Source organism: Strix uralensis, chromosome 2 (genome assembly GCF_047716275.1).
Source record: "Strix uralensis isolate ZFMK-TIS-50842 chromosome 2, bStrUra1, whole genome shotgun sequence".
Taxonomy (NCBI): Eukaryota; Metazoa; Chordata; class Aves; order Strigiformes; family Strigidae; genus Strix; species Strix uralensis.
Window position 1 is genome coordinate 40,679,295 of NC_133973.1, and position 26,383 is coordinate 40,705,677.

Here is a 26,383-nt window from a genome sequence, read left to right on the forward strand (position 1 = left end):
TATTGTACGCAGAACCATGCAAGTGCCATACTTTGCATTTTTAACAGTATATATTTGTATCCAATGTACATCTATTACAAGTATTATACCTGTGCACACCAGAGGTTAATTTTTCTTTACACGGCTCAAAGCGTAAATTCACATTGAGACATTAAGCGGATTATGTTCTACAGTGGCCAGATTAGCTAGTTTTTTTAAAAATAGCTAGCAGTGTCTAAAATTAAGGCTTATTGTGTCGGATCCATGTGGCATTAAGAGACTTGTTAAATGTGCTCATCTTGTCAGACCTTGACATGCAACAAATCATAAGCTATTCTTCTCTACTGTCTCCTCAGTTCTTTTATTAGCTTCCTCGGGACTTTGTCCTTTCCTTGAGTGAATTAATCTCTGTTTTACAGCCAGTGCATTATGAAGAGAAGAACTGGTGTGAAGAACAGTATTCTGGGGGCTGCTACACTGCCTACTTCCCACCAGGCATAATGACTCAGTATGGAAGGTACAGTGTCTATTTATAGTGGGCTTCAGAGTAGTAAGATAAGACCAAGTTAATAAATATCCTCAGAAGGGGTCATAAATCCTCTGTCACTATTCGCTTTATACCTTTAAGATCACTGGGGAATATTTTAAACAGATATTACAACCTTCCACTTGTCTCAGTTGGGCTTTATGATGGATGAGTACAGTATCATTAGGGGTTTTTATTCACTTTTGCTATTTGGTGAATACAGCCAAGAAGGTTCTTGGAAGGGAGTTTGGAAGCTTTCACAATCTGTTTACAAAACTGGCTCTGGCTATCTGAGATCAGTGTTACCATTTCCAGCACATTGTTATCTGATATTTCATAAATACTGGCAGAGAGTTAATTGTTGCCAACACTGGCAGTAATGAGTGATTTATTTGGACTGTCCCTTTCCTTTTAGCGGTCAAGGCTTAATGTAGTAATCAGTGTGTCATTGTATACAGTCCTCTCCGACATAAGTTTTTGCATGAAAATAAGATTTACCAAAAAGAAGGCAGCTTACTGGTGAGACTGGTGATTAGATTCAGATATATAGTTTTTAATGTGGTGGCATAGCCCTACTTTTGTAGTGTAAGTTTTCACAATTTAAAAAGAACTTAGAGCAATAAAGGAGTTGTAATGAAGAGCATATGGAGGCCTTAGTATTTAAAGTAATTTTAATGATAATTACTGCAAAATCTGGCAAATAGAGTAAAAACTTTTTAGATATCACGGGAATGTACTTCAAAATACTACACCATGCCAGTAATGCCTAGCATTGGTATTTATGACACTAGCTAAAATTGTGAGGTAGAATAAATCTCATCTCAAACTAACTGTCCTTTACACCTACAAGCAGTGTAAATGTTTAGAAAATATGAACAGTGGTGTGTTTAAGAAGTAAAATGCAATGCAGACTCCCCCTCCAGCTCAACTCACCCAAAGTTACTATCTTTAAGTGCTCGCTGTTATTTAAAACACTTCTATTCTAATTTTAACCCAAGGATTTCAGTTATCTTACCCAATATAGCTTGCTTATATGACTTACTGCTTGTCCCCCTCTAGGATTATTCGGCAGCCTATTGGCAGGATCTATTTTGCTGGCACAGAGACAGCCACAGAGTGGAGCGGATACATGGAGGGAGCTGTACAGGCTGGAGAGAGAGCAGCCAGAGAGGTACAGACACAAGCCCAAAACAGGGGGAGCTGTCAAATATCCTGTGGAAAATGAAAGATATTCTGGTTGGAGGTGAAATGGGAACTGAGTGTTGACTGCTTCAGGCATTCTGAAATCTTGATGCAAATCCCTGCAAAGGGGATAGACTTCAGAAAGGTTGAAGATTTTGCACTTAGATTTGGAATGCTTAAGAGAGCTCTGGCTATTTCATCAAACTCTTCTCTGTTTCCAGGAATAAAATCCTTTCTTCTTTAACAGAAATCCCAAATTCTCACCTAGTTGTTTTTATCCCCAAATGGGCACATTATTAGTCATTGTACTGAGAGATCATGGCTGTTAGCCTCACTAGGAACAGCTCAGTTCTGCAGCTCTGCACACCAAGCCAGTCCCTTCCACAACTGTTTCCAACAATACCATTGACACAGTGATATACCATTAAGACAGCCTTACATAAAGTTATTAAACAAGGACCTAAATATTTTGCTTTGAGAAAATACCAATTCCTCAAGTATTTTCAGCAATATTACAGTTTATGGAGCAGCAAAAGAAATTTCATCTTTGTTTCATGAGGTGAAGGGAGCCTTGTGGCTAAAATCTACAGTTGTGGAACAGAAATTGGCCTGGAAAGGATCTGGAAAGTTCATCTAGACCCTATCCCTGCCCTTAAAGACAGGGATCAACTGTACCTAAGCTGTCCCATTTGTGAAGGTTATACCTAACCTGTTCCTGAAAACCTCCAGTTAGTGCTTCATGACCTCTCAAATGTAAGGACATTACAACAGAACCTCCATAGGCCACAGCAGAGAAGTTGACAAGTGAGCTTGACTGGTAAAAATGTTGATGTTTTCCTTTTATTGTTTACTTGTGAAAGGAAAATCTGTTTAAAATCTAGTGCAAGGGTGTTTCTCACTCTCCTGTATTGAAAAGTTGACAAGGTCCATGAATCTTGTCTAGAATAAAAGCCCATCTTAAAAGACGGCAAACCCTAAATCTACAAGTGCCTGGAATAGGAAAAACATTAATATCACCACCTCCATTTTATTTTACTGTAGAAGAATCTTGCTGTCTTTCATGAATGTCATTTCAGATAATCTTTGCTATCCTGTTTGTCTCTGGTGTCTTTGATACTTTGAATGGTTACTTTTCCATTGTGAAGGTTTTCTTTTTAGACTTGCTTTTCTCTGGCTGGAAGTGGTGGCCTGTCATCACTCACAGGATTCTGTTACTGTTCCTACATCATGGTAAAATTCACAAAATGAGCTACTCCTGGCTATATAGCTTGCTCATGCTGTAGCTGGTTTATGCATGCCTCACTTTGCCATGAGTATATACTTAACTTTTAGTCATATTCGTGTTACCCTGTTCTCATGGGACTAGTTCCAGTATCTCTCATGGACTAACTAAGCATAGAGAGGTTTTTCTGTTACTGTTTCTATTTTCCACTAGGAGGATTGTCTTATTAATATCAGGCCTCCCCAGAAATGAGTTGTACAAAGGTCTAGTTTTCTTTTAAAACTTGAATACACAGCAATTTATGTGCTCAGTTGTTATCTTCGTCATGCCATTTTAAACAAAAATTGAAGCCAACTCTTCTTCCCTTTCAAAGAATGAATGGTACTTACTAGAGAATGTTACTTATTTCCAGATACTGTTTGCTATGAGGAAGATCCCAGACAGTGAAATCTGGAAGCCAGAACCTGAATCAATTGTAAGTCTTTCTGTAGATTAAATGGATTCTTTTTTTTCTGCAGTTTTGCTGATGAGATAAAATTTTGTTGGCTGTTTTTATTTACATTCACTAAATCAGAGCCACAATAAACTTTCCCTTACTCATCAAAGCTGCCCTTCCCTAAACAGGAACATGATAGAAACTCAGAGAAGGCACCCATATGACAACCCTTTAATGCGGGATCATAAAGATCTGCACTTTTAAACTGAGCTATGAATCCTTTCCATGTGTCTCTTCTTCCCTTTAACTAGCAAAAAATTTTGATAAACTCAACTTCTTGATAACATGAACTGCTTCAACCCAGTTCTGTGACTGCCACAATAATCTCTCAATTTACATACTGCCTCTCACAGTGAAGATGTTACGTTGATAATGGATGCTCTTCCTGCAGGATGTTCCAGCTTTGCCCATCACTACAACCTTCTGGGAGAGGAACTTGCCGTCTGTGCCAGGACTGCTAAAGCTGATTGGATTTTCCACTTTCTTTACCTCTGTGGCTGCGGCTGGGTTATTTGCCTACAAAAAGGGACTTCTAGTTCGAAACTGAAAAAGGTGCCAATGCAAAGCCTCACACTTGAGCGGTTTTGGGTTTTTTTGGCATGTACTTCCTCATCTCCAAAATCAGATCAGGACTGGGGAAGAGGAGAAAACAGTAGGAAGAAGAGACTGGAGGGGAGGGATGAAGGAAGGGTATCTATATTGAAAAAGAATCCCTTGAATCCAGGCCTACTTCTATCAGTAACTTTTTGGTTGTGGAATTTCTAGGATACCCTGACAGGCATTATCACCTTGAGGTTTTTATCCAGATCTCAGAACAGAAGTGAAAAATACCTCTATAAAGCCTGTTCTGATGAGATTTCCAGTTGTTTTTACACTTGTATCTGAACCAGACCCTGAACTCCCAAGTCTGCACAGGCACTTCCATCTCTAGTTGTAAACAAAGGATTTCTGCCTTTGTGTGTGGTAGACTGAGAAAAGAAATCCATAGCTTAAAGAATAATTAACTAGTTCATGAAAATTTCTGGGTAAGGATCTTTTTACTGATTTTATTTTTCACCCAGGTGTCCAGAGCCCAGGCATCACTTAACGGACAAGTTGGGCTAAATTTATCCATCTGAACTATGCACGTGTGGCCATAGGTTGTTGGCATTTCCAGTAGCATATTTGTCCTACAGTGAGTTAAAGGACAATGTTTTTACTGCCTTGGGCAATGTGGTTGAATTTCAGGCTCCCCAGCTGTGCTCACACTGCCTGGAATGGTAGAGCTAGTGTGTCCCAGTCAAGTCTGTCCCTGTGTGGGATCAGATCTCCTCTGCCTAGAAGACTGGCAGGCTCCAGATTATAGCTGATGTGTACAGCAGTATGGCAGATCAGGCTGTTGGACCTGATTGTGAACAGGGAACCTTCTGCTAATATATAGACATAGCCTTTCAAACTGTTTTAACCGTGTCTGTGATATCTCTGTGCCTCCAAGGTCCTGCTCCCTAAGTTGCTGCAAGATAGCAGGAGAACAAATTAACCTCTGCCTATCCCAGGAAGTTGTAAAGCTGTCCATAAAAAGCTCCTTTACGTACTTTTTCTTATCTCCTTCCTTTCTTTCATCTACTTAAATTCATACTTTGAACACCCTGAGGCTGTATCTTGCCAGGTAGGGCACAATGGGCTTGAAAATGTAGTGTTAGTATTGAAAAGAAACAACAAAACTAACTTAACTGCCCCCCAACACCTGCTTCATGCTGAACACAGCTTAACTGATTCAGAGCTTCAGTCTTTCTGAACAACCATATTGATGAGATTAGCACTTCCACTTCTGCCTGCTGTGCTGTGTTGTACTGACTGTGCACTTCTGGCAACTAATCAAGGATCTAAATGATAGAGAGATCAAAGAGAACCATGGTTAGGATAGTCACATGCAAGTGCTTCTGTCCTCCCTAGCTTGGTACCTTTCAAACAATGTAAAAAAAGAAAAAAAAAAGAAAAAAAAACAGCAACAAAAACCCCCAGCCACTGAAACCTTAGGTTGCCTACCTGTCAACATGATGGTACCTTGTTCTAGGTGTTTCTGCTGTTTTACATCTGCACAGCACAAAACAGGAAGACACAGGTATAACTGAGAACAGGATTTGGTGCACATGAAGTTTGAGATGTCTGGAATTTTTCTGAGCCTGTTTGCTGCACTTCTCCCTTCAACCAGTGCCAATATGTAAAAAATTACACTGCAGTAAAATGCCATGGAGGGAAGTATAATAATATATTCAGCAGATGGTAGAGGAACTGTATCGCCAGTTTCAGGCAGACTTTTTGGGCTAGCATCTGATCCTGATTGTGCAGAGTAGTACTTCATTCTCCAAATAGTCCCATGGAAATCCACTGAACTACTTATAAAGCTATAGTATTTCTGAGCAGTGCATCAGTTTCTGGCCCTTAGGTTTCATTCTTTTTAACCTGATGTGCCAGTTAAAAATCTTCTTGTAGCGGCAGTCTGGATTTTATCACAAATGAATATCCTCCTTAACAGCCTTTTAAAATGCATAGGGGAACTTTTCAGACATAAAGATCTTTAAGTCAGAAGAACAGTGCAGCTGTGTACATATGGCCTTTCTCATTGTATCACATAGAGCACTAATTGGCTGAGACATTTGCCTACAACAGAGCGCTTCTACGTGGCTTTCTCTCTGTGATTTTACTAAATGAATTAGGAACTGAAAGCTGAATGGGAACTGTGTAAGTTCAGAGCTTTTGCAACTCAGACACTTCTCGGGCCAGAAATAAACATGGGAACCTAAATTTGGGAAGACATTTTTAAAGTTTTGGTCCAATATTTGTAGGTGCTAGACGGTGAATACATACTTAACATATAAAGAACTGCTGCATTTGCAGATGATTTCTCTGCCAAAACTGTTTGGAATTCAAGACCTGCTTCTGCTCTAGAAATACTCTGCAGATCTCTAAAGGGGAGCAGATCCATGAGACTAATGAGGATAAATTGGTTTTATTCATGTCCAAAATGTGCATCTCTCTTCTTTGCTCCTCAATCTGCTACAGGTTATTCTCCATCTAACAAGAAAATGTTGTGTGCCACAGGGGCAGAAAATCCAAGGAAAACCAGAAGTTAGGTATGGTTAGAACTGAACTGAATCATAACCAAAGCTTTTCATGAGACTGGTCAATTTAAAAAAGACCAAAACCAAAAAAACCACAGTGTATATATTTATAAACCTTTCTTATTCTTAGTTTCAAAGTGAAACAGAAATGGAAGAAAAACCCCAACAAAGCATTTCTCATGTTATTCTGCCACAACTAAAAGTAGGTGTGACTGGAAATCTCAAATTAAATTTGGATCCTCTGAGATTTCTTGCCAAATTTGATGGAGCTGGGAGGTCTGAATTGCAGCATCTGTACTAGCACTTGAAATTCTCTGTCTTCTTCCTTCTAGACTGCCAATGCATTAGGAATGCTCTCTTTGTCTTTACAGCCATGTCTTGCTACGATTATGCTGTGGAGTTTATCACCACTATGGGATTAAAGAAGGATTTGCTGCTGTTTTCTTGACATCTTCCACGTAAAAGGAGTATGTGGCACTTCGGTATGTGGATGCCAGTGTGATGAGAAAATTGACAAATGTAGGTGGAGAGTCAAGTTGCTTCCCCATGGGTAGAAGGAACTGTTAGCACTGGCTTACATTTTTAAAATTTCTTCGTGCCAGCCCTTCAAAGAGAGGAATGAAGTCTGGTTTAACAGGTAACCAGTCATGCTATATTCTTAATTTATTAACATGTTTCATGAGAAATCTGCTATCATGAAAGTTTCAGCAGTTTACCAGCTTCGTAAAATATATTATAGGAACAACCATGGAAATAATTGTGTCTCTTATGAACTGATTTGTGTTATCATGCATATTTTGTATGCTCTTAAGAGTTTCCAAAAAAAAAAAAAGAGGTTTACTTGCTTGTACACTGTTCTGACACAACTGTATATTGCAAAGGATGTTGGGTCATGGCATGAAAATCTGTGTTAACCAAAGTACTTGAAAGCTGATTGTATAAACTACTCGACAGTAACAAGGAAGCGAGCCATCCGAGGCAGCCCCTTGTCTTTCATTTAAATAGTGCATTTTTTTTCTCAGTGCAGATCTTGATTCCAAATAGCGCATCTGCTGTCAATACAACAAAGACATTAATCACAATTAAGTATATCTCTGAGCATTGTCTATCACTGGAACCCAAGGCCTGCAGGAGAAGCTAGGGACCTCTATTAAAATAATATTTCCGTGTCCTCAGCGGGACTGTTGCTTCACTGAGGTAGACTACAGAAACGCAGAAATTTTAAGATTTTTTTTTTTAAGACATGAAAGAAAAATATTTTTGAGGAAGAAGGAATTGTATGTCCTTCAAAAGTACTTGGATGCAAAAGGGAGCCAGGATTAAATGACAACAGGTCTGCCACTGCTCTCAAGCAAGAAGCAAACTCACTTAAATTACAGATTACAAATGCTCACAAATAAACCTGACCTGTGTTTAAATGGATTAACATTCCCTCTCCCATCTCCAGCACCTTAAGATCACCTTGATCTTACAGTCTGTTCTAGATAGACATAAAACAAGATGGCCAAAGCACTCTTGCTTTCAAAGTATCCCTACAGTCAAATCATTTAGGCATTGTCATAGACTGCTGCTTATAGCGTGTCTCCTGTGGTCATGTGCAGGTCAGTGTTCAGTGATGCCTGCCTCTGTGTTTTGGAAAAAAAGAGTGACTTCACTTTGCAGGAATATATATGCTGTGTGTGTGATGAATTTGTGCCTTTTATAACTGTAGCATTTTCTCAAGTGCCTCTGTGGTGACTGTCTCCCTTAGTTTCCTTCTTAAGTTCCCTTTTCAATAGGCTCTGCAGATATTTTTATCTGACAGCTGTGAACTTTTTTTAACCTTAATTAGAATCAATAAATATTGTCATGTCACATTTACTGTTTGAGGCTTTTCTTTTGTGGAAGCTCCTTTTGACTTGGTTGTGATGGTGAGTATTACTTAGTAACACAACATTTTGCATTTCATACTGAAGCCAGTGAGGTGTTTTCAGCTTTTCTCAGTAAAGAAAGCTCTGTAAAGAAGAAAGAAAGAAGGATTAAAAAAGCAAACAAACCCCAAAAAAGCCAAAAAATCCCCAACCTCCCCCAAAAAACCTAAACACTGAAACAATCAAACCATGTTTGGTAATAATTCTTCCTAACATATAGATGGCCAACTGTCTTACAATTAAGAATTAGTTTTTATTGCTGTAGGTGAACTCTCTCACAGCATCTTGTTTACCACAACACGTATGGGCAGGGACACGTTTTATAGCTGCTTGAGATTCAAGGGCAGGTGGTATGTGGCTGTAACTGAACATGGGAAGAAACAGACCTTATACCAAATACTGTGTGGTGTAAATGTAAAATACCTGGAAGAAAAGAAAAAATCACTGACTTAATTTCACCCAGTAGCTCAGTGTCAGTGCTAGAGAGATAACGTAGTTGAAGAACAAATTTGGCCTTGGGGAGGGACCTGTGTTTCACAAGGAAGTAGTCCATGAATACTGGAAAAAGCGTAACCATCCATGTGAAAAACCGTCTCGAAAGCATGCACTGCTCTTTGTATAGGCTTAACTTTCAGTATTATTTACAAGTTATAAGGGCGCACAAATACTATGAAAACAAATATTCTCAACTAATCCTTTGCATGCTCTATAACACATCTGTCCCCTAAGAAGCCTATCAGAACCATCAGTGCATTTCACAGGTCCTCACAGCAACTCACAAATAGTTATGACTCTTTGCTGCCTTGGGTCAGATTTGAACTACCTCTTTAACCCTTTGTTCAGACATATCCTGTGGCATCCCAGAGGAGGTACTGAAATGGTGGTTTACTTTATTTACAAAGCTTTCAGTGTGCGTGTCAAAGAGACTCTGTCAGCATTATTTCTAGCAGTGCAGTGTACAGAAAATTAAATTGGACAGATTAATACAGGAGAAATGCGTTTTGTGTAACATCTATAGAAGATGAATATGATTTCCTGAGAAACCAATTAGAAATCCCACTCATTGTTTAGGAGACGATAGGACACATTTGCAAATTATTTGACTAAATCATACAAAACTCACTTCTAATACGAGAACTGAGGATTCCCCTTGGGCCTGTAGAGTTGCCTCAGAAAAAAAGCATCCAAGAATGAAAGGCAAAACTGGCCTCAGATTGTACAGAACAAAGATACAGTTTGGTATCTACTGGAAACAAGGGGAAGCTTTCTGTTTAATTTATACCAATGCATTAAGACCCAAGTTTTTGCCACCTCGTCTGAGGTGTTTCTGTCAACGGGGTTGCCAAGATACAGTTCTTGTCTGGCTGGTCCTCCCTCCTCTGTGTGGTGAGCGGGGAGAGAGGGGCTCCTCGCCTGGCGGTTCAGCCCATGCAGGACTGGAGGAGTCCTACAGACACATCCCTCTCCCTCGCTCTCCATGTAGGTGGATACCTAAGTTGATGGGGTTTCTAACTTTAGTACCTCAGTTGTGTGTTTCAGACCCCTGAGATTAACTCGTATCTAATGCATGTGTTTCACTTCTTCTGCAAAGACATTAATGGCAAGGTTAGATGTTTTCAAAGAGCACATGATATTTACCCACCTAGAGAGCAATTTGGGAGCGAAAAAAAAAGCAGTTGCCTTGTGCCTTTCAGACATCTGAGGGCACCTTGTCCAGCCTCCAGCTGCTGTGCTGAAAGGCAGCAGCTCTTCCAGAGGCCATGTGTCCTAAGCCAGCCTGTGCAGGTGGCACAGATACTCTTTGGATACTGATGGCAATTAGGTACTTAAATGCTTCCCTGGGGTATTTAGCTTTGGAGAAATGCAAACAGGGATAATTCAGGCCTTGTGAATCTAACATGATGCAAGTTAATAAATTGCAATGTTAATAGGTAGCTGCACATCTAATATGTCAATACATAGCTGTCCTTTATGCAGGCAGTCTATACAATGATTTTGTTGGTCACTGGAAAAAAAACAAAGGCATGATATTCTATATTTTATATATATTATATCTATATTATATATATTAGCACTGTTTGCTAGAGAAGCCTTCAGTTATCAACTGAGTGCCAAGTTAAGCTGCAAAAAAAATACACCTGAGTAAGAGGGTTTGTAAGTTGATTTTAGTTTGCATGACTTGTACAGTCAGTACAAGCTATTCTGAAGCTAGGCTAGTAAAAGCTCAAAAGTGAATTTTAAATAGCTGTGATAAACTATGAAACACACATTAAGGGTCTTGTCCACTGGGTCTTTACCCAGTTCCATGCTGGCTTACCCCAATTTTCCATTCTTCCTGGCCTGGCTGAAAGAGGCAAATGAAGTTGTTCTGAGTATTTACATCCATTGTAGGTCAAAGACAGTCTCACTCTGTGTTTTGACAGAATGTGAGAGATACCTTTTCTAATTTAGACGTAAAGGGTTATTAGCTTTCAGTCAGGGTTGGTTTTTGCTATGTGCACAGGGAATTTTCTGTTAGCAATTCTTACAATCCCTCCTTAGCCGAACAGCCATAACAAAATAATCAACATCCATCCAGCTCCATTTACTTTGTCATCTATAGGCTCTGTAGACTTCCCTCCCCACCATCCCCGCAACTTTGAGGGGGGAAAAAGCCTTATTCAAACCTAAGCAATGCTGGTTCATCTGACCTACAGAAGACAGGCTCTGAGCAAATACAGACCAGCCTCACCTGCCCAAGGGCATAATGTCATTGGACACCAGTAGTAACTGAGGGGGTCTCATCGAATGCCATTTCCCTGCGGCAGCAGAGACTTGTTGGAGAAGTGCTCGAGGAAGTGGTACGCAGCAGAAACACCAGCCTTTGGCTGATTGGGTTTGTCAAATGGCTTGGTTCGCTCCTGCACCGCTGTCTAATGGGATTCAACACTGCACTCAAATATGCTCTGATGCTTGGATGGGAAGGAGGGGAGGAAAGGAAGCATATTAATAATGCACTGAGGCATCCTTGTCAGCTCTCGGGCTGTTCACTCCAAATTTGCATATGCTCCAAGTTGGAAGAAAACACTTTGCACAGCAGTGTTGCATTTAGCAGAAATTACATTATAATTTCAGATGTGGAAACTTCTATTCCAGGTCTGAGGCAGTGAGATGTCCCATTGGGCTGTGTAGTCATTATCTTAAACAATTGAAATGCATTCTTGCGCTTAATCAAAATCAAGGGGAGATGTTACTACAGCCTCTGCTTGCCAATTCAGCCCAAAATGGAACAAGAATATTAAACTAAATTAGAAACTATTTTATTTCCCAATAATTTCTTTATGAGCTGGAGTTCGACCAGAGTGCTTTTTCAGAGGTTCCATATTTGAGCCAACACCTCTATCTCTCTCTGTAAAGCAAACTGCCCCAAAGAAACCCTCTTCTCAGTGGAGGGGAGTGTTCAGGTGCATTTAGGATCTGTGCTCATGCTTTTCTTCCAGCTCCTTCATACTGCCAAGCAGCAGCAAAGCCTTCAGCTGCCCTTAGAGGATATCTTGCAGTTCTGGCAGAGGGGTGGTGCAGCAGCCATTTCATTGCCCTGATTTCTGCCAGGGACTGGCTCGTGCCGGGAAGCAGAGACTGCAGGGATGGACCCTACCTTTCTCTGCTTTCTTCAGTGTGGCATAGTGGAGCTTGGAGATGGGTGAGAACTGGGGCTTGAAGCTGGGGACTTGCAACCCTCTCCTTTGGTGTGTTTCCATTCCAGAGTTCGGTATTTTGGGTACTCAACAGGAATAGTAAGCACCAGTGCAGAAATACCCACTGAGACCTTTCTGCAAATCAAAATGTTAAGCTTCTGCCACATTTTTGTTTGTGAGGTGATAAAATACTGCTATTATATAGCCAGAAGATGGCAGCCTTTATTTCAGCCTTGAGCCCCGCTGTGCCATGCTGCTGTGCAGCAGGCAGGCAGCTGGCTGTGCTTCAGCACCACTGTCTGCAGCTGGTGTCTACTAACAGTAATGCCCCCCTCCCCCCCCCCCCCCCCGACAAATGCTAGGCTCTGCCTTTTGTAATTCGGCCAGACATCCTGGATTTAACCAACGTTTTGATGAAAATGATGGTGCTCAGGCTATAATCCAAGGAGTTTTCAAGTGAAGGGTCTGGCCATGAAAGTCCAAATGCCAACACATGCAGTAATTATGTCCTTTGCTTCATTTTCAACCCCATCTCGAGTGGAAGCTATCTTCTTGTACTGTGAGTGGCAGCAGAGCTCACAGTTACATTTCATAGAGAAAGAGTAACAGTGGGAAGACAGAGATGGCGAAGGATGTCTGTCTTACATCGTCTTGTGCTTGGTAAGGTCATAGGCAGTGCAAACTCACACCTCTGTTTGACCCATTCAATGTTAAAGGCCGGGGCACATTACATCTCCTGGGACCTCTGGAAGAGGAGACGGGCAGCTCAGAGGCACTGCTGACCTCTGGTACCCAGCAAGCTGCCAGCACCACTCTGCTAAAGCTTCCCTTTCCTCTCATAAGTAATGTGCTCTCACCTGGGAAACTTTTTTCTCTGCTCCTTCTATGTGTCCTGAGTTATTCTATCTCTGCTAGATAAGATGAGGCCAAAAAAACCCCGAAGCGAGCAAGAAACAGGGAATAGAAACTGGGAAGTCAAGTGCTACAAATAAAGAGCAGAACAGGAATTGCAACTGGAGCCTGAAGCGTTGATTGCCAAGTGCAGGAGCTGAGAGGGAAAAGAAAAAGTTACAGTTCACTAACAAAGAGCACATTTCATTTCCCCTTCTGGATTTTCACCAAGATGAAATTTGCTTTCTCTGTGTGTGTGGAAACCAACTGTTGCAGGGAACATTTGCAAAGCAAAATTATTTCCAACCACTCCATGGAAGAGAAACAACCCAAAAGGAAAAGAAGAGAACTGACTAAAATCATGATTCCACAGAAGAGGACTCCCTGGGTTTGTCCATTTTTCTATTTCTTCATGCTGCTGTCAGGAACTGGGAGGTGAGCTCTGTGCAGAGAATGTAAGACCAGTCCCCAGCTTGTTCCCGGTGTGGTTTCTGGCCAGGGAAAGCCCTTGCTGTCAGGCAGCTGGTCAAGGGGACATGGGAGCTGACTGGTAGGAAACCTGCACATTATGGCCCATCAGACTGCACAATGTTGGCACAGCTCCATGGGTGGTATTTTTATGCAAATACAGAATGTTAATTTGTACTGGTGGTTGGGGGTATGTTTGATCCTGGAAAAAGAGATCAAGTGTGAAACCAGGGGATGGATCAAATGTGGACAGGAAAGTATTGCTGGTGAATGACTATCGAAGAGACCAAGCACAGGCTGCAACTTCTTTCTTGCCCAGAGTGGATTTTGAGGCTGAATGTACCTTTAGCACCCCAGGTGAATCTGATCAGACCTCCCCTTTGCCCCATGCAAGGAGCATGACTGGAGTGATGTTGCCTGACCTGGAGGAGGTTCACATCCACTGTGCCAAAAGTATGCAGCCCCTGCAACCCGGTGCTTCGTTCTCATGATGGTGGCCCCTTCCCAGCCCTCTCACATGGTGAGTTTCCAACCAGAGGGGTTTGGGTTGTCAGTTCCTGCACTGGGCATTTTGGAGGTTGTGTGATGGGCAGGTGATGAGGGAAGGAAAGCCTTGCTGAGCTGATGGTGCAAAAAAGCCAGTCAGTGGCTCTCCTCCCACCCATCCAGGTCCTGGTGGCCTGCAGCCTGTCCTGTTTCAAGGTCCCTGTCCCCATGAGGCTGGTTGATGGCAGCCAGGGAGGGGGCAATCATGTCGCCCTGCACAGGCAGGAGCTGCAGCTGAGAGGAGCCGGGTACAAAGGAGATGGGAAGCTTGAGAGTCTCACAAGAGTGTTTCTCCATCCCCGGTGCTGATTTCTGTGTCTCTCAAAGGTGTTGAAAGGCTAATTATGAGACATGCTGTTAGGGGCTTGGGCACAGCTGCTGTGGTATCTGTAAGCAAAACCAGCAATTTAATTAAAAAACAGGCAGGTTCTCTCACATGCATCATCTTCACTTGCTTATTTCAGACCACCTGATCTATCTGCTCTGTGATGCTTCTTATTTCACTGCTAGTATGGAGGATTAGTCTATTTTTTTTTTTTTTCTCTCTTCCCCCTCTGTTGCTCCTTCTGCCAGTGCTTGCTCTAGTCTCTGCTTTATTTCCAAGCATCAAACAGCAGCCTTTTCACCTGAGGCTTTTCCATTTCCCAGGCGTGTCAATGCAATTCAGTTCCCACCCTGGTGCTGATGGATTTGGTGTGGGCCTTGGCCTCTCCTGTCTCACCCCTTACTTTGAGAGGACAGAGCATCTCCCACCTCAGCCAAGGGAGTGCGGGTTCTTCCTCCAAAAACTGGGGCACTGAGCACCCCTGGTGAGGGACAGTCACCAAAGGCTTTCCCACTCCGTGGCCCAGGTGAGGACTCTGCTCAGCCTCCAGCAGAAAGAGGCATTTCCACAGTGCTTCAGCCTCACAGTTTTAATAACAGCAGCAGCTCACTTGGAGAGTTGTCAGCGGTGATAAACTCAGTCCCTTTCTGTTTCAAAATTGGTTTAAGAAAGATGCCTGTCTGTTTAATATTTAAGCTAAATGTTTAATGTTTAAACAGGGAAATTGTTCTGATTGTCAGAAAGGGCATTAAAGCAGGATAGAAAACTGGTCTCTGACAAACGCTGCCCTTCCTCTGCAGCAGCGTGGTGCCTATGAGCTGCAAGGAGTTTCAGAAATGCCAATTTTAATCAACCTCTTTCATTTAATTCCATTTGCCACTTACCACTCCCACAGCAGTGAGACTGCTTTTTCCCTGTGAAGTGGGGAACATTGTATCTCACCCTGTTTAACAGTTTGAGACTAGTTCAGCTGAATTGAACTTGCACTTCAAATCCCAAACAAATTGCAATAGAAATGTGCATGGATAAGGTGAAAAGCAAGGCTGGATGGTGTCAGCTCATGGATGTATTCCAGATGATTTGGGGTTCCTTTTGAGCGTGCACACAAATGCTATGAAATTCAGATGTCAAGTTTAAAGTCAGCACAAGAATGAATGTCTCTGCCACAAATACATGTATGGATGAATATTTTTGAACAGATATGGACAGTGTTTTTCAGGCTGTGGAAATATCCCCCTGGAGAAGTGTGTAACCGTGCAGAACTGTTTCATACCACAAAAGGCTTGCCAGGAGCAAGCCAGTGCTCCCTCCCGGAGCCCTCGGGTGGGCACTGTGGTTGTGCCAGGCTGCCTGCACGGGTTAGTCCTAGCACACAGGAATCCCAGCTCGGTAATGGCTGGAGCTGGGGGAAAAATATATTCAGCAGAGGAAAACATATTCAGCAAGAAGCCCTCGAGACAAACACCAGTTCATGTTAGTGACTTTTCCCACCTTAACATGTTCCTAAGGTGGATGCTAAACAGACCTGTCAAAAATCATTTGAACAAGCATTTAATACTACAGCTTAGTGTGTTCAAAATACAACGTTGCTGCTTCCTACTGAGACTATTCTCTCCTTTCCATTGTGGGTAATTTGAAGTGCATGTGTAAGTTCAAAGTAGATGGGAAAGCTAAAGCTGAAAATATAGATAGTCTTACAAATAATCTGTTCAGGCTTTTTTTCCCCCAGAGAAACCGGTAGTGGCTGGCTGATCCTCACGCAGAATGGCTGTGAACAATGAACAAAGTAGCTCAGGAGACATGTAGTGTCTGTACAACTTTTTCTGTGTGGTGCTTAATATTGGCACCGTAACCACCTGCTCACCTCTGATGACAAGGGGCCACCTGAAGCAGCCCTTCTCTGTAGAAATGGCTTCTGGTTTGGAGCCCACCAGCACCTAGGCTGAGACTGGTCTGCACTTACTGTGTCTACAAGGCTTTTGGACAAAAAAAGTGAGAGGACATATGAATGTGGTTGAAGCAGAAGCCAGGAGCAAAGTCATCTTGGGTAGGTAGGTGTTTCTGTTGACATATACATATGGACCATGTTGAGCAAAGCACGGGTTTGGTGGCTGCTGCATATGATGTGCCTAGTGATTTAACACAGGTGCAAAGACACACCACCTTCCACAAACTCACAAAAAACAACGCAAGAAAGAATCTGAAGAAAAGTTTATAGGAGAGCTCCTCTTATCAATGTTTCAGGACTATTGAAAGGCACATTTCACCCATGTTGAATGACAGTTGAGTTCATGGACACATACAATGCTCACATTTAATGGCAAAAAGACTGCATAATGATGGTACGTTGTGAAACATATATTCCAGACTTCAGTTAAACGCTAAAGTGATTATTTTAAGTGTGTCATGTACATAGTAAGAGTGGAACAGGCAGATGCATCCAATTACTGTAATTTACAAGGCAGTAATTCAAGCCCCAAATATATTTCTCCTTATTGGAGGAAGGCGGTACAGATTACGAACACAACGAGGGGCAGCAGATTGACAGGGAGCCAGGAACTGCTGCCATTCAGAAAATAACAGCTAGCACCTGCTGCAAGTCGAAGGGGCTTTAACTTTGCTAATTCAATTCACTCCCCTTTAACAGCAAATGGCTGGGCTGGATCCGATGCTCTTGGGCCACGGAATAACCGAGAGCCACACCACGGCCGTGCCACACCGACGCAGGCACCCTGCACAACAGATAAGCGCAGATGTTTGTTCAGTAGCGGGCAGAATAAAGTCCACTTGTGCTTCCTCTCTTGCCGTTTAGCGAGCTGCTTTGTGCTAATTACCTCTTTTCATCCAGATCGTGGTTAAGTTTCACGTTGTGATGATTAATAATTAATCAAATGCATTTGAAAATTAATTTGGCAATTCTATGTCTGATTGGCATGCTAATCTCTTCTGTGCAGCGGAGATGTTATGGGAATAACCTCAGATATTCTGAGCTAGTAACTGAGGTGAATGCATAAGGGCACTTATTATCTCATGTGGTAAAAAATAAAGCAGCAAGTGGGAATGAATGCATTCTTCAAGGCCTCTTTGCCTTTGGGAAAGGTGTGATCTACATTTTCCCCTGTATTAGGAATATACCATCGATATTATCATGTCCAATCAAAACAAATGGATAAGAAAAAGGCAAATTTGAAAAACACCCCCCCAGCTGATTTATTTCTGTTTAGCTGGTAGCAACTGCAGTAGATTTGATGCATTGATTATGTACTAAAAAGAAAAATCACAAGAAGAACAACTTTTGCCCTTTCCAGCTGTCCATGCCACTTCTCTCCAAAAATAACACTCATCTGGTAAAAGGAAGAAGAGGGAGTATGCAGCTTCCACTGGTCGTGTGGTCCCCACTAGTTTCGAATTAGTAGTCCCTTTTTATAGGCAAACAGCCCCGCAGCAGCCACAGAGGTGAAACACACAGTAGAGCTAAGCAGGCACAGTAGTCCTGGCACGGACGGCAGGTTCCTCTCCCAGAAGGTGGTGGTGAACGGTAGGGCTGGGACATCCTGGGGGAGAGATGAGATGGTACCACTGCAGGGTCTCCCTCTCCATGTGAGCGGGGAGGCAATGAACATCCCCCACTAGGCTGGGGAGATCACAGGCTTTTCCCAAGGACCAAATCGGGGCAGGGAAAGGAGGGTCAGGGCTGTGAAACACACATTTTCTGTTGTCCACAGGAGAGTGAAGGTGGAGTTACTTGTGACTGGAAGGAGGTTATATTTGGCTTAAAACCATGGCCTGGGACTGGGCAGAACTAGGCTGATTTCCTGCATTTTGCAGTCCCCCAGGCTCTGAGATCCTTGCCCCTGGGTGCTGGCCATCCACCCTTCAGACAATGATATTCCTCGAATGAGTCAAAAAATGAATACCATCAGCACATGAGGTAACCAAAACCTCACTGAAGCAAGGACTGCAGCGTGACTGAGGGGTGCGCACCTGACTGGGTGATGATGAGAAAGTCTGGCTTACCTTTGACTCTGGCTCTGGCATCCAAATTTCATTCACTGAGATCCTCCCCATACGGTGTAATACCTAGAAGAAAAGATTATTTGTATCACATGAGAAAAAATTAAAACCCACACTACTTTCAGTTTTGGAAAAGCAGAGCAAGTCAGAGCAAGGTGTCATTGATAAAAGGCTGTGACTAGCTGAAAGTGTTTGAACCAGAAAATGTATAGTGATTTCTCTGTTTATATCAGCAAAGAGAGAAGAAGGAGGCAGTTTTGGTAGTTTCTGTAAATATATGACAGGTGGTTATCAAACAGTTGTGTGCCTAACCAGTGTTTTAAGGACTCTGTTTCACAGAGTCATTTGTAAAAAGTAGGACTTCACTCAGAAATCCACACAAACTACAGCTTCTCCAGCTGTTTATTTAAATTTTTTTTTGAGTACAGGTAAAAAGGCTTTTTCACATAACAGTTTGAGAAATAGCAAGGTGAGGCTACCACCACACACTCAGGACGCAGACCCTGTTAGGAGTGATGCTGCTCAGATCACAAACTAGAAAGAGAAAAAAGACACAACCCTGGAGCTTTCAAAGCATACAATTACAAAGTTATCTCTTGGATATTCAGGCAGTACAGATCTCATCAAGGATTTTTCTTGAGAGTAAATTGTTTGTAACAACCATGGAGGTTCTTGGAGTCAAATGAACGTCTCCAGAAGAGACTGCTAGCTGTATTTGTAACTACTGCTCACAGGCATGTAGAAAAGAAAAGCGAAATTAGGTGACTTGAAACAGAGCAGGTAACAAGGATTATAAGGTGAATGTGACATTCAGTCAAATGGAAGCAAAGGGCTGATTTTCCCTTAAATAAGAGCTCCGTGGTTCTGCCATACAGTAGTTATAACTGTAACGTACACCCTTTAATGGTTTTTTTTTTTCCCCTCCCTCCAGACTGTTGTAAAGGGATTTCACTGTGACTGGGAACCCAGCCCAATGCGTGTCATTCTAAGGAGATTTAGACATTATCAGAACCACCCATTACGAATTCATAAAGCTGAGCTAATGGTACTCTTTGGTAAAAGGAGAAGTAGAAGGGATAGATCAAAAAGGAGAACAGTAGTCAGATTTCCAGATCACTGCACAGAAAATAGCTGCAAGCATTTGTAATGACTAAATTACTTTTAAAACGTACAGTGATTAATTTGTTAGAAATTGTGGTAGCATATCTAAGGGCAGCATCAGGTTGGAGGGCTTTTTCCTCTAGACATGAGGTATATGGCATGAGCTTCGTTTTAAGACTCCAGTGCAGCAACACACTGTGTAATGTTCTGATTCAGGTAAGATCCTTGGATTCACTGTATTCAATAACAAACTAAGTAAAGTTTAAAGATTAAAAAAAAGGCTTTGGTTCACATCCTTTTCTGGGATTCTTTCCCATCAATTCTAGGAGCCTCTGTACAATTACAGGCTATGATGCACAAAATCAGACCCTCCAAGCTGTACTTAATCCTTTTTAACCTTTTAATAGAGAAGTTGAAAGCAAACCAATGGTATGTACCTCTCTGGCTGCTCTCTCTCCTGCCTGTACAGCCCCCTCCATGTATCCACTCCATTGGGTAGCCGTTTCCGTGCCAGCAAAGTAGATTCTGTCAATGGGCTGGCGAATGATCCTTCAAAGCAAATGGAGAATGTCAGATGACAAGTAACAGGTAGGCGATGATCCTTCTAAAAGCAATTTATGGACTTTGATGGAGCGCTCAGCTTCAGTTCTCCAGAATTCCTGCAGACCTGGGCTGGGAAGCATGGTGCAATAAGCTGTCCCCGCAGAACTACCTGCTTGTTTCCATACACAAAACTCAAGATCTGATAGAGAGAAAATCTAAGGCATAAATCAGTATGCCCAGTTTCCGTGTAAAATAATATAAGCCTTATTTTAGCACTGGGATAAGGGATAATCCTAACCTAACAGCCTCCAGAAATGCGGTGCAGCTGATAGATTTATGTCTTCTGCATGGCAGCTTTGTTGTTATCCTGCCATTACAATGGGATGCGAATGATGTTTTTGCAGTGACGGGTCACTAATAACAGCTTCTATTTGGAGGCTGGACTTGGCTGGATGCAAGTCCTGCCAAAAGAGGATGGCAGCTGAAGGCCTCAGCATTCAGGGAGTTACATTTGCCCTGCAGGGTCATATAAGCCAGCCCTTCAGCCATGCAAAGCTGCACTAGCATCCTGGTCAACCCAGCCATAGGTAATGAGCTCCCTTTCCCATAGAGAGATGTACTTGCTCTAAGGGCTCCCATCTAACCCCCCAATTAGGTTTTCCCTGTCTGCATGACACCAGCCTCCCCAGGTCAGAGGCCTCACCCATCACTACCCAAATGTGATAAATTACAACAGCAGAGGCTGTGCATAGGATGACTTCTTTGCACTCGCATCTTGGCACAGAGGCAGGGCGTAACTCCATGATGGACATGCTAAGGAGCTCACGCTGCGATGTGCTACATGGTTTGTCTGGTCTTTGGCTATGGATACAAGATCTGTCTGGTTGTTCCTATTACGTGCTGAACCATGCATTCCACAGGTTTTTCAGTGATATACTTAGTATTAGCCAGTATTATCTACCACGTTCCTTTAGGAATACAGCAATTCTGCACTGGGAGGGCATGGGAGGCTTTGCTGAGTGGGAGGAGAGTAAGAGTTTTCCTGTAAGGGCTTTGTGTCTTCCCCTTGTGAAGTGACTCAACAGGCTTCACCAGAACCTGGTGCTCCACGTACAGAGTCAGTGGAGATTCTTCATCTGTCCAAGATGTGTGTCCTCAAGGTCTTAGAAAGCATTAAAGATATCTACTGCACATACTGCATAGCAGCAAATACTGTAAGTAACCTAGTGGGGAAAGGTTTCCTGGCTCTAGCAGGTCCCTTTGTGACTGTGCTTTGTTTCCTTGAAAGTCACAAGAGAAACTCTACTCTTACTAAAGTCAGTATCAAGATCCTTGTTAGCTGGAGAGTAGGGGAGCAGAAAGAAGGTTGGAAGTCCCCCAATATGCTACATATGCCATAAGTTTGTTGCATAAGGTATATCATTGTACATGAGCTAAGAAATGTAAATTAGAAAGCAAAGCATTCTCTGGTTTACCTTCCATAAGAATACATTATGCCTGGTGGGAAGTAGGCTGTGTAACAACCCCCTGAATATTGCTCCATGGTCCAATTCTTTTCTTCATAATGCACAGGCTGTAAGTATTAGCAAACATGAGAGAGTGAAACAGTGGCAGAAAAATTGGAAATAAAAACCAAATTTCCTTTGAAGAGGGAGAAGACAGGCTAAGGATACCTGTCAAAGGAGTGCCGTGTCATCTGGCTAATACTATCCATCTGCACAAAACAAATCTTTGCACTTTTACAGAAGCAGTAGCCTCCCATGGGGAAATGACAGGACAAATAAAACAATGCACTGCCTTCTCTTTTCTTGTAAAGAGTGAGACTGGCAGGTCTTTTCTTCCTTTACTAGATGCTGCTGTCCTCCCCTTGGGAGTACAGATTGTATGGCACAACATGCAATTTTAGGTACACATTTTAGGGACCAGGAATTTTGGCTTCATCCTCCAGAACAAAGGAGCACCTTTACTGTACAACAGAGGTGAAAACAGGTATTCATTTCTTACATGCAAAGCCTCTTCCATCCCCATTGCTTTGGCATATGCTTCACAGATCTTCTTCTTCCTATATGAAAATAAAATCAGAAAAAAAAAAGGGTGGAAAAAAACTTCTCAGCTATTGCTCTTCTTATTAAAAAATTGCATTTATTGCTACACACTGGAAAGAAAGTTGGGTTTGGCTTTGAGTCTGATTTCAAGTTTTTATCTTAATATACATATTTCAAATGCTGATGCCTAAATATGACACCCAAAATGGACCCAGGGAATGGGAAATTAAGGTTGATTTTGGCAATGAGGTCTGAAAAAATAAATCTTTATACAGTTATTTTAGGATGCAGAGCCAATTCATTCTCATGTTCACTGGTGTAAGACCAGAAGAGAAGCAATATAAATCAATGAAATCCCTACAGATTTACTATAGCTGAGAACAAAATATGAGCTGGAGAATACTACTCATATTCCTAAGCAGAACTCCTCTTTCACTTGCTTGTGCACCAAAAATCACATTTAGAAGCACTTTTTGTTCATTTTGCAGACTAATGGAGAAACCATACTGTTGTAAACATAGAGGTTGAAAAATTTTATCACCCAGTCTGAATGTGAAGGACACCCAAAGCTATGCATGTCAGCACTCCCTATATCGCTGGTGTGAAGCATCATTCAGTGGGGTTGCAGTCTGGGAATATCTTCAGAAAAATCTTCTCAGTTCACATGGAGACACAGAACTGACAAGTCATAACATGGAAGAGAGGGCAGGACTTGGAAACTCAGAAATATCCATAACTGGATGGATATTAGCATTAGTGTCTTGGTCTGTTTATGCTAAAAGCTCAATTTTTGCCCCAATTTCCAGCACACACATATCTACACACATACTCCTGTGGGGAAGCACTCCAGAGAACAGACTTTTATTTCTGAAACATTTATAGTTTCTGAACTCTTACCTCTCTTCCTTACTGAGATGGGCCAGTTTAACAGCCTTTCTGGTAAGGATGAAACTGAAAAGAAAAATATGGCATATAAATACCACGCAGTGTCAGCACCCCAGCTGATTCACAATCTCTTGCTTGCAATGACTAAAAAAAGACGAGCAAAGCACTCTACCAGTACGTAATGGGCTTGACATTTTTTCATCATACCTCATCACTTACTTCATAATTACAGGTCACACAGGTGAGAAGGCCTGTGCAGGGTATCCTGGGGAGTTAGTTGAAAGGGAGAGCGTGCATTCCCAGGATGCAGGTGCAGAAGACTGCCTCACAGCTATCAGATGAGAGAGTTGCAGATTGCAAGTCTGATTTCAAAGCTGCCAGCACTGGCCTCATTTTGCTCAGTGGGAATGAGCTCTCCATCCCCACCGACTCAGGAGAGCAAAGTTATACCCAAAGTGGGCAGAGAGATGACAGTGTCCAGCAAACTAGCCTGCACTTCCTACCCTCTTATACCCTAGGTCTTATACAAAATGACTGAGACCCTGAGTTTTCTTGAGCTTTTGAAGTCTCGCAGACAGCAGGCCATACCACTGCCCTTGGTGTTAATAAGTGATGGGAGCCTGCTGCTTTGACAAGCACTGCACAGTGTCATGGACCAGCCCTGTAAGAACAGGAATTAATATTTATTCAGCTTGAAGGAAACAGATTTGGCGATTAGTTCATCTGACCTTAGTGGAGATACCCAGGGAATGAAGTATGTCTCAGCACTCTCTTAGAAAGTTGTATAAATCCACAAGGAGAAAGCAGGAAACTGCTTGCCATATGGGGTTTGGAGGAGGCTTATTGCTCTCAGGTCATGGAATTTTTTAAGCCTTGAACATGCCCATAAAAATGTACAGTTCAGTAGAAGTGGCAAGCTTTCCTTGCCAGATACTTAAGGAGTAGTTGCCTGACATTTCTCTTGGCCTTTTTTTGTCAGTCTCACCTCAGATCACAGTGAAAACATTTGTAAAGATTGTTTGTTCATATTGGCTTAAACTATTTTAAAAGGCAGTCAGTGCTGTTACATATTTTCCCATCTGTTTGTCCAAACTACAACTTTTTTACTTGGCAGTTTCTTCAGAATCCTGATTTCTTCACTGCACAGCTGCTGCCTTGCTCAGCCACCAGCTGATGTTCATTGTCCTGCCTCAGCTCAATGGGGAAAAGAGGCAAATGAGGATTTCTTGGACAACTGTATTTTCATTTTGGCCCAGGCACTAAATACAATGCCCAGCATAACCCAAATACAGGTTCACAAAGCTAGGTAAGAAAGGGATTTATTTCTAAATCTACTCCACAGCAAAAAAAAACCTAACTGAATGCTTAAAATTCAGCAACTCCTTCTCAACCATGTCCTTTGTATTAGGCTATTTGTAGCAGAAGCTTCACCTAAAAGCTTATACAACTAGAGAAGCACAAGGGGCTTGTCAGAAGTGCTCTCCTTGATCTATGAAGACCGTGGGAGTGGGCACCACTGATGTAACCTGACCATTTCCCCTCTTCCTCCTCCTCCCACTCCTTCATCCAAAAAGAAATACACATCTCTAAGTATGACTAGAAGCTCTTAACCCCATAATGGCAGGGAAAGATCCATCAGGTTTTGTGTCATCTATGGTTATTCCAATTGGAGACTCTTCATCCTCAATGATGAAGGAACCGCAATAACCTAAGGGGGGAACAGAAAACAAAATGATTGCCAGAGAAACTTGTTGATGATCATTGTTTCTGATAGTAATGAGCAAGGAAAATTATCCATAAAAGGAATTGCACAGTAATTCCTTCATCACCAATAATACCCACATCTGAAGTGGTTTTTTTGTAACACTCCTCTCTTCCCTCTGACTCTGGGAAATTTTGTACACAGACTTATAAAAGTCATATTTAAATTCCATTATTACTTAGCAAGGAATTTCTGTGGATTGTTGCACAACCCTTTGGCTTTCTATACTGCAGACAATAAACAAAAATAAAGGGATCTAGAAAGAACTATGATGGTTCATTTCATGAGTAACTTTGGCCAAAACAGCAACAGCAGCAACAAAACCTAGTGTAATTACATCTGGTCACTGCGGGCTCAAATTTACACCCTGTATTGATTTTGCTGATGATAAGACTGTAATGAATGGTGTCCTGTAACAGTAATGTAGCAGGAACATGGGCCATCTAATCTAGTATCACATCAGTACATGTTTCAGATGAACATGCAAAAAATACCATATTAGATATCAATGCATAAACCTGCCTACATTTCTTTCTAATCCCAATGGCGGGTTTATGCCCTGAAACATGCAAAATTATATTCTTTTCATTAAGAAATATTCTCACCCATTGCAACTGTCAGTATCATTACATAGGAAGTGGAAACTAATCTGTTCATAAAAATAGTCCTGGAAATGGTATCAGTTAAAGCTGAGAAACACATGATGTTGCAGCACATGAAAAAAATATCTTGAGTTAAACAAAAAGCTAACCTACTTTTTCCAGTCCTCTGAGATATCAAGCCTGTAGAACAGAGGATTAAAAACAGGGAAAGGTCTTGCTTACACCTTAAGCTCTCCTTGTCATCTGCTGTAAATTCTCTTTGGCTGCCCTAACTCTGTCCCTGGCAGGGAGAGGCAGGAACCTGCTGCTGCAGGGTCACTGCTTCTGTGCATTGCAGCTTTCAGCAATGCTTTCCAGGGAAACCTTGCTTGTTCTCTCAGTTGTCCCTCCTCAGCTAGCAACAATGAGATTCAGGATCCTATTGGGTCTGGACTCATCTTTGGGACAAGGCGTGCACTCAAGCTTGGAGGAAGAGCTCTCCTTTCTAAGCAGCTTTACCTTTCACTTTTCCATGTGTTTGGTTTTGGGGTTTTGCACATTTAACACCCCCTTGGATTTATTCCCTGATAGGCAGCAGAGCTTCAAAATTCATGTAGCATGGGAGTCCCAAGTCCTTTGCTTTCCCCACGTACCCTTCCTCTCCCAGAAGGCTTCCCTGTAGTACACCATGCACTTTATGACACACCCCATAGGCAAACGCTGAATTAACTGGTTTCTCTTTGACGGCAGTTCTGGTTTGTAGTGAATCTTTGTTGTCAGGATCGGAGGGATAGCACTGATCACATACTTGCCCTGAAATGTGAAACACAGTCAGTACAGACAAGGCTCTGCCTCTCACTGAGCTCGCCCTGCAGGACATGTTTGAAAGATGCTCTTATTAGTTGTGAACAGCTTTCCCACACCTGACTTTGCTGCTTGGCTTTCACACACAGATATTGCCAGGTGATCAAAATAATTCTGCCATTGAAGAAAAAGGAGCTGTGAAAAGCATGTTGTTTTGTGGTTAGATGATTACTGACAGCTTTCTGGACACTACAGGACCAGAGTTGAAACTTGGCTGAAAACAGGTGGGGAAATGGTACAAGACAGATCTTATGTCATAGGT

The 26,383-nt window shown here is 42.1% G+C and overlaps 2 protein-coding genes across 2 annotated transcripts in view; one reads left to right on the plus strand and one right to left on the minus strand.

Annotated features, from left to right (window-relative positions):
* Nucleotides 1–8,365, plus strand: part of LOC141939209 (amine oxidase [flavin-containing] B-like) — a 57,718-nt gene extending 49,353 nt beyond the window's left edge. The window contains exons 12-16 of the mRNA XM_074858491.1: nucleotides 399–496; nucleotides 1,565–1,676; nucleotides 3,322–3,384; nucleotides 3,797–3,957; nucleotides 6,881–8,365. Coding sequence (XP_074714592.1) covers nucleotides 399–496; nucleotides 1,565–1,676; nucleotides 3,322–3,384; nucleotides 3,797–3,952 — 429 coding nt within the window. The 3' untranslated portion in view covers nucleotides 3,953–3,957; nucleotides 6,881–8,365. The remainder of the gene's footprint in view (nucleotides 1–398; nucleotides 497–1,564; nucleotides 1,677–3,321; nucleotides 3,385–3,796; nucleotides 3,958–6,880) is intronic.
* Nucleotides 8,366–16,519: 8,154 nt separating this feature from the next.
* LOC141939210 (amine oxidase [flavin-containing] A-like) overlaps nucleotides 16,520–26,383 on the minus strand; it is a 38,257-nt gene continuing 28,393 nt past the window's right edge. The window contains exons 8-15 of the mRNA XM_074858492.1: nucleotides 25,911–26,070; nucleotides 24,526–24,622; nucleotides 22,927–22,980; nucleotides 21,989–22,046; nucleotides 21,460–21,557; nucleotides 19,879–19,990; nucleotides 18,344–18,406; nucleotides 16,520–17,880 (exon numbers count right to left, since the gene is read on the minus strand). Coding sequence (XP_074714593.1) covers nucleotides 17,725–17,880; nucleotides 18,344–18,406; nucleotides 19,879–19,990; nucleotides 21,460–21,557; nucleotides 21,989–22,046; nucleotides 22,927–22,980; nucleotides 24,526–24,622; nucleotides 25,911–26,070 — 798 coding nt within the window. The 3' untranslated portion in view covers nucleotides 16,520–17,724. The remainder of the gene's footprint in view (nucleotides 17,881–18,343; nucleotides 18,407–19,878; nucleotides 19,991–21,459; nucleotides 21,558–21,988; nucleotides 22,047–22,926; nucleotides 22,981–24,525; nucleotides 24,623–25,910; nucleotides 26,071–26,383) is intronic.